The 11,519-nt window shown below is 39.2% G+C and overlaps 1 protein-coding gene across 1 annotated transcript; it reads left to right on the top strand.

Annotated features, from left to right (window-relative positions):
- The first annotated feature begins 270 nt into the window (after window positions 1-270).
- Window positions 271-3,549, top strand: LOC107594394 (protein FAM217B-like). Its single transcript, XM_016284417.1, has 5 exons — window positions 271-411; window positions 546-757; window positions 832-937; window positions 1,020-1,084; window positions 2,436-3,549. Exons 2-5 carry the CDS (start codon window positions 651-653, stop codon window positions 3,547-3,549), a joined length of 1,392 nt encoding a protein of 463 aa, XP_016139903.1. The 5' UTR covers window positions 271-411; window positions 546-650.
- Window positions 3,550-11,519: the final 7,970 nt, after the last annotated feature.

The raw sequence follows: 11,519 nt of genomic DNA, 5'->3' as shown, positions 1-11,519 counted from the left end.
AAAAAAAAAAAAAAAAAAAAAAAATATATATATATATATATATATATATATAAGAATTCTGATTAATGATCTACCCGAAGAAAATCCTTCGATCTGGCAACTTTGCTGGTCAATTTGAATAAAACAGTGATTCTTGCGAACTTACACAACCCCAATATGAGCCCCCTGATACATATACATACGCGTGCTTTTCTTTCTTTTTAACTGATACGAGGTATCGCATTCGTTTCAGTTAAACTTCAATTCCCATCATGCCAATCGCAGGATCACGAGCACAACGATGCTCGAGCATACAAAGCAGCAGGTACACAAGTCTGCTCGAGCTGCTGTAGTGATGCTCAGTAACGGCGATGTCCGAGCGCTTCGCACAGTGCTGGATGATGGGGGCTTCGTAACCAAGACCAAGCAGAGGTGATTATTGCCCTCTTTATATGTGAACGTTCAAAATAGTTTGTTCGACGCTGTTTAACGGACTGCTCCAATTCTTGGCAAACTGGAAAATATATAAACTGTGACGCTGATATTTCGCTGCGTTTGTGCAACAGTGCTCTTCAGTCGCAAGGTGCGTGTACGCGCTCACAAATGGGACATTTTGGGGCACAGCTGAGAGCTTCAAAACTGCGCCTGTACACTTCATAGTGCTTAATGCGATGGGACCCATCCTGCAGGAACGAACTGCGTCTGCGACACTGAGGAAGGTGCCAGGCAAGGAGAAGGTTAGAATGAAAAATGCAGAAAACACTGGGATTGTTGCCAGGTATGCTTGAGTGGAGCAAATGATTAAAACCACACAGAAATAACAGTCACTAAGAACATGTGCTTTATTTGCAGCAATAATAAGAGAGGAGGACATGTGAATCAGAATAAGAAACCTCTTAAAAAAACAGTGCCCTTGCATCCAGGGCAAGAGAAGGATCCTCTGCCCAAAGCCGAAATTGTAAGTTACATATGCAGCATTAAAATGCATCAAACATCCTGCTTTGGCAGCTATTTGAATATGTTTTCATGATCTTTCCAAGGTCCAAAATGGCATTAAACCAAAGAAAGCTAAGAGTCCGTCTGGTGGCACTTGCAAGTTGCGTGGGTGAGTGTTGCTTAACATATGGAATCGAATGTATAAGTAACAACAAATAGTAATAATAAAATAACAAAATGAAATAAAACAAATGGATATAAACATTTTCATTGCAGAAAGCCATGATGTGATAAATATTAGGGCTGGGGGATTCACAAGCTCTTGATTTGATTCAATTTGATATTGATTCATTTAGTTATATATCAGGAGTTTTTATATGAACTTCTTAGTGATAAAATTGTTTCTACTCCAATTTGTTGCTGAAATTTAAACGGTGACCGTCATATCACAGATTTATTCAAACATGCGTTAAATAAGACATCACTAATAGGTAAAAATGTAATGAATATTTAATATAATGCATATATTTAGCACTATATATGCTCCTCTCTAGAGTTATCTACAACATACCTTATGATGGTCATTCCTCTAGCTTTTATTTCACCATTACCATCAAATGTACATGTACATGACTATATTATACTGTTGTGAATATATGCTTATTAATGCAATTGTCTTCGCTTGCAGTAGAGTCGTTCACAGGCTGCACTCATAATAAAGATCTGCTTCATCACTTATAAACGATAATATATTTCTGAGTTTTGTTTCCTTAAAGGTGACATATCATGAAAGTCTGACTTTTCCAGGTTTTAAGTGCTATAATCAGGTCCCCGGTGCATCTACCAACCACGGAAACTTGAAAAAGATTAACCCAGTAACAGACGAGCACAGAACACTATTTAGAGTCCCAGCCTCAGAGGAGACAAGAGCAGTGGATTTATTGATTTATTTACATTTAGTCATTTAGCAGACTATTTAGCACTCTTTTTATCTTATTTTCTTATCCAGAACTCTCTTCTGTCTTGTAAAGTATTCTGTTACTGTTTTGATGTGTAAACAATTCAGTGCATGAGTGAACTGTCCAAATGAATCAAACTGCATCACGAACATTTCCAGACCTTTTTGGAAACCCGTTTGACTAATTAGTTCAGAAACGAGTGATTCATTAGCGAATGTGGCATCATAAAAAGGGTCTAGCGACACCCCTGGCTAAAACTAGTAGGAAAAAGGAAGAGCTGATTAGTTCACAAGCTGCTTGAACTGAGTCAGATGCCGGGATCTTTTACGCCACATTAAAGAGGATCAAAATTACATTTTACTTTTCAAATTCTGATACAATTGTAGTAACGACAATCACTGGATGGGAGACATACTATAAATTATCTTTAGTGATGTTTTGTTCATGCATCAACAGAATTAATCTTGGAATTTAAGAATGATATCAGTTTATCAAAATGAAAGTCAAGTAATCAGTATTGTTGTCAACCCAGCCCTAATAAATCTCGAACTATTGCTGCAGCACACAGGGTGAATCAGACCTGAGGCCTCCACGTCCCAAACTGTCTTGTCCGGAGCGTGGACAGGAGAGGCAGAAAATCCAACTGGAGCCTCAGTGCTGTAAAGAGATGCTACAGAGCCACATGGCCTTGGAGAAGAGCCGTCGTGCTCTATCGCTGCCCTTGGCTCCTCAGCCAATGCTGCAGCAGTTCCCCTCGCAGAAACAACTCCCAGACCTGGACTCACTCCACTTCCTGGAGCACAAGGAGGATGACACGGACAGCGCCAGTGACCTGTCCGACTCTGAAAGGCTCCCTGTGCTGCCTTCCCCCTGCACTCCTCCTCAGCTCAACCTTCGAGCCGAAGTAATCAACTCCATGGACCTGCATCCCCACATACCTGGACCCAGGACAGTGGAGAACAATGAAGTCAGCTATAGCTACCCAGACTTCCTGCCACCTCCGTTCAATACTTGGAGCCTGAGGCAGCTCGCCATCTTCCTCAACACGGAGGGTAAGCGGGCTCCCCGGCCGAAACCCGTAGGGCAGCTAGAGAAGTATTTAGAGCGCCTCCTCCAGCTGGAGTGGCACCAGATCCAAACCATTCAGGCTGACAGCGGACGGCACATTGTGCCCATCATCCGAACAAGAGGTCAGTCTGCCAGTGTTCTGGCAAACGGCAACCGGCCTAGGCCTCATACTGCTCCTCCAACACGCCTCAGCTCCCCGAAAAGCTTTCGGCAGGGTCAGCAGGCCTTCTTCTCTTCAGTGGCCAGCCCATCGTACACCCAGCTTTTTCGTCCTGTCTGCCCCCAGTGCCACATCCGCTATCCACTCTGCAATGGCACTTGCTCTTCGTACGCCTACCAGCGGCATTCCCGTCTCAGCCCCCTGCTAGAGCGCAAAGCTCCCCCTGCCAACACCCAAAAGAGGAGCAGCAGCGAAAGCCGGGCTTCCACCTCCGAAAACCGTGCTACTTTGAAAAACCAGCTCCCAGTCAGTCCGCAGGCAGCAAAGGCTCATCAGAAGCACATGCAAGCTGTGGGAAATGTGCGCAGGGCGTCTCATGAACTTAACACAAATGGCAAATCCCATTCTTCTGTCAGGAAAGGAAAGACTGGAAGGTCAAGACTTTAGTCTTTGCAACTTTAGGGATCTTATCTATTCACGAACAGCTTGTAACACTCCAAAGAGAAAGGAAAACTTGAAATAGCATCATATGACCCCTTTAAAACATCTTATCCCTGCAGTTAACTGTAGTTGTTTGTGAAAAGGATACAAGCGCGGCCACATTTAGCATTTTGGCTAAATTTCATGGTAAAAAAATGTTCATTGTCTGTTGTTAATAACTCGCACACAATTCACTTTGAGGTTTCTGTCGGTCAAGCCCATTTTGAGCCCGTTTTGAAATGTGCATGGGATCGCATGGATTCCTGTTGAAATGCTTGGATTTTGCCCATCAAAATTTGCCGGATAACTACAAATGTGACCGCACCTTAAAAAAGTATCCTTCTCTTTAGAAATCATGCCTTTTCATTGTCATTGTTTCAGTAGAACTTCAAAGTGCATTTCTTGAATAAGATATATTTATTTTATCTGCCTAAGTATACAAAAGCAGACTATCTTTACTTACTGTACACACAAATCCTCTATAAAATGAAATAAATGTACTTAAATCTAGTGTGCATGTACATCTCTTATTTGAGGGAGGTATGGCTGAGAATGTCAGATTGTAGCTCTTTGTCAAGTAAGCACTATTGATCAAAGAATGTATATTTTTGAGATGAATAATGAATGTTTTGTAATGACTGTATTTTTGTAAAGTGCTATTTACAAGGACTTCTTTTCTCATTATTTATTAAATCATTTATCAGTTTATTACAATGAGTTGACACTTAAGTTAAATAAGAATGTTTTGGAACTCATTACTTAGGTTTTCAGTAAGTTAGATGTCGTTGAATTGTGAATTGTTAGAATTGCTTATGGTGGTTTTGTGGTGCGGTTTGTGTTGGAGACGGACCTGAGCTATAAAATGTTAAGATATTATGGTCCAGGTTATCTGTTTGTTTACTTTTTGAGAACTTTTCAGGTGATTACATTAACTTTCATTTCTCTAAATATAGCATTTTTTGTTTATTTTTACAGAAACAATGATGGTAGTGGTTTTGTAGTTTTATATGTATAATGTATTGTCATGGCACTTGAATACGACTTGAAAGTTGGTACAGGTTGAGGTCATACAGTACGTGGTACCACATTTCCATACTTGATGCACAGTATGTAGCACCATTTCATTTTGGATGTTATGTACTGTGTGAAGTCCCTTATCAGGCAAAAAACACAAAAATCTACTTTTGTCCTATCATTGTCCGATTGTGCTTTTATTTTGCTGGGAGTTTTTTGGTAGAGTTGAATGCAGCTATTTTTATGAGATACAAAATAAACAGTTTTCATTACCTCATCAAAGCCTCTGTCTACAGTCTTTAATGCAGGAATTGGTACGGCCATTGTATTCTCATTAAAACAGTAAAAAAGGACAGACAATGTAATTTTCAGGATGTGAATGAAAATGTTCAGTCACTTTGCCATATCTTCCAGGTAGGCCTGTCGCAATAACCTCAATAATTTTTGGTGACTCAATATATCACCCATTATATTTACAGTCAATAATCATGCAGATTTATGTTACAAACTTATAGAATTGTACAGTAAGAAAGTTATTTCCTTTAACCAGGAAATTAACGTTCTTAGAATTGACAAGACGGTTGACCCTGAGTGGTCAGCTAAATATCTACAGTGGATCTAAAATATTAATAATTAATCATAATTAGTTATGGTTAATTATTCATATTTCCCCATGAGCTGATTCGCTACACATATTTTGATTTTGATGGCTGCAACACACTCCAAAAAAGATGGGACAAAGGCATGTTTAACACGGTGTCACATCAACTTTCCTTTTATTTACAATGTTTAATTGTTTGGGAACTGAGGGTAATAATTGTTAAAATTTTGCAAGCAACATTTTTGTCTAATCTCGCTTGATACAAGACTTCAGCTGCTCAACAGTCTGTGATCGTCGTTGTCTGATTCTCCTTTTCATGACTGGTCATACATTTTCAATAGGAGACAGATCTGGACTGATCTAGCACATTCACTCTGTGTCTACGAAACCACGCTGTTGTAGCACATGCAGAATGAGACCTGGCATTGTCTTAATCTAACAACTATGGACTTCCCATGAAAGACGTCATCTTGATGGCAGTATATGTCTCTGTACAATTCCAATATATGCCTCCATGTCAATGGTACCTTCGTACATATTCCAGTCACCCATGCCATTTGCTCTCCTGCAGCCCCATACCATGACAGACGTTTGCTTTTGCCTCTGTCACCGATGAAAGTCTGGATGGTCCCTTTGGTCTTTGGGACTGAGAACTCGATGTCCATTTTTCCCAGAAACAAGCTGAAATGTGGACTCATTTGAGCACAGCACACATTGGCTATCTGAGATGAGCTCTGGCCCAGAGATCCCCGCAGCATCACTGCATAGAACTGATGTTTAGCTTTCTCCTAGAGTAACAGTGATTTATGTTGCATTTACTGATGCAGCGACATACTGTGCTAAGTGACAGCGTTTGCTGAAGTACTCCTGAGCCCATGTGGCTATATTTAACACTACAGCATGAAGGTTTCTTATGTAATGCCATCTGAGGGTTCAAAGGTCATGCACATTCAACTGAGGTTTCCTGCCTTGCCCTACACAGACTGAGATTTCTCTGGATTCCCTAAATCTTTTCACAATATTATGTATGGTAGTTGGTGAAAGACCTAAATTCTTTGCGATTTTGCATTGAGAAATGTGATTTTTGATTGATTTGTTTGACACTTCTCTCATGAAATTTGGCACAAAGTGATGAGCCAGGATCCAGCTTAGCTTGTAAAGACTGAGATGCACATAGGTGACACCCTCACCTATTACCAGTTCACCTGCTTACTGTGAACTGTTTCAAAACAGTTTAATTTGGATATTCTTTTCACTTTTATTTCGCCCCTGTCCCAACTTTTTTGGAGTGTGTTGCAGCCATCAAAATCAAAGTTTGTTTACATTTACAAAATACATTTATGAAAACTTTGGAAATCTTTTCTGTTAAATAAAAGTTAAAGAGAATGAACAAATCACAGGTTCTTGATTTTATTGCATTTTACAAAACGTCCCAACACTTTTCTGGAATTGAGGATGTAGCTGAATAATAGTAATTAATCTCTTTAAAAGATAAAAGCACATCGTACAGACCCCAAATTGTACAACGACAGTGTAAAGCCCTTGGACACTTGAATGAATGAATGTCATGGTATTAAAAACAGCAGTTAAAGGGGTCATATGATGCTTTTTTAAAGATCATTATTTGGTGTAACAGAATATGTTGACATGCTTTAATGTTCAAAAAACACATTCTTTTTCAAATACTGTACATTATTGTAGGTCCTCTATGCCCCACCTCTCTCAAACGCTTCGTTTTCTACAAAGTCCCTCCTTCCGACAAGCACAGTCTGCTCTGATTGGCCGGCTGACCCAGTGCATTGTGATTAACCCGAACATCGCAAGCACTCGTCGGAAATGTAACGCCCCTTACCATAATCGCGAGCTTCATCTTTCAAAATAAATGTAAAGACAGAGCCTGAAAGGGGAACAGAGTCTCGTGACAGACACAGTGATGAAGCTGGTATGTGTGCAGTACACAAGCCACGGTTAAGACAGCTGACTCCACTGTGATGTGTCTCGCTCTCTGCTGTGTAGATTTCTGTCTCCTGTTTTACCAAATGCTGTGCTTTTCAGCACTCTTGCGAAGAGTTGTACTCCTTTCTTGTTGAGGTGTATGTAGTCATACATATGATGGGGCCGAATGTCTTTATGGTAAGCCAGGTGAACATTTGGAATGAGTGCCCAGCTTCTGGAGAGTTCTGCGTTGTTTCCATGGATCACGTGAAGAGGCACATCACTCCATGGCAGTAACGTGGACAGAGTTATTTTAGCTTCTGGGAAGCGTTCTGAGGCTCTGAGGGCCACCTCTCTGAGCACAGGAGCCACGTTGCCCTTCGCTGCTCGTAAGTCGTTGGTCCCTGTGTGGATTATGATGTGCTTGTAAGTTTCATTCAGATTTTTATCAGATAAGAATTCAATAATAATATAATTCTTTCTCTCTCTTTCTCTCTCTCTGTCTCTCTCACACTCTCTCTGTCTCTCTCTCTGTCTCTATCGCTCTCTCTCTCTCACTCTCTCTCTGTCTCTCTCTGTCTCTCTCGCACTCTCTCTTTCAAATTTTTCAAATTCAAATTCAAATGAGCTTTATTGGCATGACTTGCACAGTATTGCCAAAGCATTGTCCATTACATGAATAAACAATTACATAATACATAAACAACAACAATAGATATGTAAAATAATTAAGTAAATAAGTAAATGTACTTTTTTTTTCCACAAACAAGAAAAATATTAAAGACATTGTTTAAAAAAAAATAAAAAATAAATAAATACAAATAATAATAAATAAATTGCACAACAGTACATGTAAGAAATGCTCTTGCTTCAGTTTTGTCCACTGGCTGACAGTCTTAGTTTGTGACAGGCTGATACATATCTTGCTGCGGTTGTGATCATTTTGGAATCTTCCCCTAAAATGTCACTTAATTTTTCTGTATTTGATAATGCCATAAAATGTGGTTTAATTTGTAGGAATTTGGGGAAATATGCAGCTCTAATGTTGTGATAGTAGACTCTTTCTGTGAGCACAGTGAACACAGTCTCTGTTCTCTCTCTTTCTCTCTCTCTCTGTCTCTCTCGCACTCTCTCTCGCGCTCTCTCTCTCTTTCTCTCTCTGTCTCTCTCTCGCTCCGTGCGCATGCACACACACACACACACACACTGCTCTCTCGCTCTCGCTCTCTCTCTTGCACACACACACACACGATGCGCAAAACTCCGCATTTGAACAGTCAATAGCAGATACTTAAACTAATAACAAAACAGTAGCTGATTCAGAAGCGCCAGATTGTCATAGCAAAGTCAGAATTACCTCCTCTCCTAGGTTCATGAAACTGTCGTCCATAAAATGCATTGCTGTTCTGTTGCAAGTAATCTTAAAGATTCCTAAATGCATCTACTTCTGGAAGGCCAAATAAAGTGCTTTTGCTTTCGCCTAGAAGCACACAGCGTCTCCCTGACATTGCTGCTTCAACACTAACTGCGGTTACTGAAACCACACCTTCTTTCTTTGCGTGAACATTTGGGCGCATTATGCTAATACTGCCACATAGTGAGGTAGATATGTGGGGGCGTGTTAGAACGAGCCGTTTTAGGAGGGCGTGGCAGAGTCTTAACTTTGATAAAGAATATCTCTTTGGTTTTGAGACTTTAGTCTTTGGAACTTCAGGGATCTTATCTATGCACAATCAGCTTGTAACACTCCAAAGAGAAAGCAAAACTTGAAATCACATCATATGACCCCTTTAATAGACTTACCCTTCTTTTTTTCTCTGTGAACTGTAGGCCCCTTTATGTCCAGCTGTCTGCTGTTTAAGGCAAGTTTGTTACAGCACACCTGATTAAAGCTGAAGAGTCACACATAACTTTGTGCTGCAAAGCTAATTTTCAAGAATGTGCAGCAATGGCTTCCGTTAGGTAATAATTATATCAGCAGTCAACCGTAGGTTTCAGATATAGCACATAATATCATATAATTCAGTTGTATATATCTTTTTTTCAGAAGCCACCCTCTTACCTTATATCAGAAACCAACCATCTGATCCCAGCGGAACATTAGCAGCGTGACACTAGAACTGTAGTCTATGTGTTGCCATAGCAACCACCGAGCAGACCAATCGCTTCGCTGCATTCAGTAGTGCTCTCAGATGTCTCCACTACATTCACACATATGATCTTGAATGGGGAATTGTATAAAACCATGTATGAGTCTCTTTCCTTTTAAGACTGGTAAGATTTTGTACCTGTTTTTTTTTTGCAACCCCCTGAAATGTTTTAAGAATGTTTGTTGTTATTGTATGTTGAGATATACAGTATATATATTTTTAGTTTTTTACATATGTGTATATATTTATTGTTCCCCATTTGAGTTTGTAAATTGATATTGTTCAATAGTAAAAAAAATATTATCTTGAATTTGCTTTTAGGGGACAAACAAGATAATTATTATTTTCCCACAGTATATATTATTTAGTATGTTAAATAAAGTTTTTGTTTTTTTTATTAATTTTTACATAATTTTTTTCCAATGAACCGCATGTTTCAATCCTACGCAATTAATCAATCAATCAGTCCATTAATAAACAAACTCTGCTCTCAGATACCATATATAATATACTGAGGATTTTTATATTATATTAAAATTTCCTGTTAAGTTATGGACTCATACAAGAACAATACACAGACGCAGAAGCCAGTGGAATGAAGGCTGAAATAATATTTACGATGGTGGAAATTCTTCTCTTTTAGAGCTCCTTGGTGGAAACAGCATGGATGTACACTAGGTGGCAGCATTATTTAAATAAAGTGATCCCCAAGGAAACAAAAGATGCATCTTCTCATACACAGAAGCATGCATCTTATTACACAAAATGTGTCCAAACCAATGTAATCTGACAACACTTTTCTACAAGATTGTTTTTTCTTCTCATTTCTGACGCACATGTCAAGCAGAATAAAGGCACCAGATCATCTGTCAGTGGTCCCTCATTTTCTATAGCCTAACAGTAATCTGGATTTAATTAAGATCATTTTTGATGTTAATATATTTAAATATTTAATATAATAACTTACTTTATATTATTTTAAGCCTTCTTTCAGGCAACTTGAAAGTTTGCTGAGGCCCCCTAGTGGGTCTTGATCCCTGCACAAGATCCTAAGGTTTTAAGGAATTAAAAAAAAAATAATAATCTAACAAAGATTCATACCAGAACACTGCTAGTAACCCATAATCCCATTTCATACAGAAAAGTGTTAAGATCTTTCAGTGTTATTTTAATATAATTGAGATACTATTATAGTTTTTTTTTATATCTTTATTTGATCATTATTTTATTTCATTTCATATTGTGTTTATGGTTTAATTTCAGTTAATATCCCTGGTATCTTTATCCTCAAGATATGGTTTTGTAAAAAACAAACAAACGAAATCAAGTTCCCTGTTTTCACCCAAAACCCTTTAATTCTCGTCTTCTCAGTCTAAGTATCGTAACTCCCATATATCTTCCAATATAATGCAAGAACTGGATTATTTGATCTTACCTGAAGACACATTTTATTAAAGAAATATATAAAAACATGTGATATCATTTACCAAATGTGTAATAATTAAGAATTTCTCCTCAAATCCACAAGTCCCATTATTTGTTTTTGGTTTTGCCGTTTTTGATCAAACACCGCTTGACCATGGTGAGCATTGACTGTGTGAGTGACTGACTGTGTATGTGATTGTTAAGCGAGTTGCTGTATCTCCAAGGCAGGACATGTTGACCACAGCAGGCTGATAATGTACTGCAGCTGTTCAACCGATTCAACCTCTCAGCTCATAAAATCCTACATCAAAACGCTCTTTCTCCAGATGGACAATTATCTATAAAAACCAATCTGCCATCTCTTCAAAGCAAAGTAAAGCTCAGGGGATGTCATGTACTTCATCCGTGGATCAGCAGAATCCTTAACCACATGGAGAAAGGATTACCTGTACGAATCCAACCATGGCCCCTGCTGGTCTGGTACGTTTTTCCTCCTTCATTTCTCCTTGGGAGTTATGTGAAGCAAACACACAAAGCATCTTGTGAAAAACCTCCTTGTTCTATGGCAGTGGTCCAGAGTCCTCAGCGCAGAGCTTCGCTAAGCATTGTTGGATTTAAAGAGGAATGTTGGCATGGAGGGTAATTGTCTCTGAGTGGGACGAGAGTTTTATGGCCAGGATATGCAGTGCTGTCTTTATCCTGACAGCTCAGCCCCAAACAGGACAAGATCCCAGCAGGGATGAACTTCTCATGCTGTCCTGTCCAGGTTTGAGGTTGTGGTTTTGGTGCTCTGGTCAGGGAAAATGTGAGAA

This window comes from Sinocyclocheilus grahami, unplaced genomic scaffold (genome assembly GCF_001515645.1).
Source record: "Sinocyclocheilus grahami isolate Dianchi unplaced genomic scaffold, SAMN03320097.WGS_v1.1 scaffold10.1, whole genome shotgun sequence".
NCBI classification, from domain to species: Eukaryota; Metazoa; Chordata; class Actinopteri; order Cypriniformes; family Cyprinidae; genus Sinocyclocheilus; species Sinocyclocheilus grahami.
The sequence above is the reverse complement of the archived record's forward strand: the minus strand, read 5'-3'. Positions and strand labels throughout refer to the sequence as shown.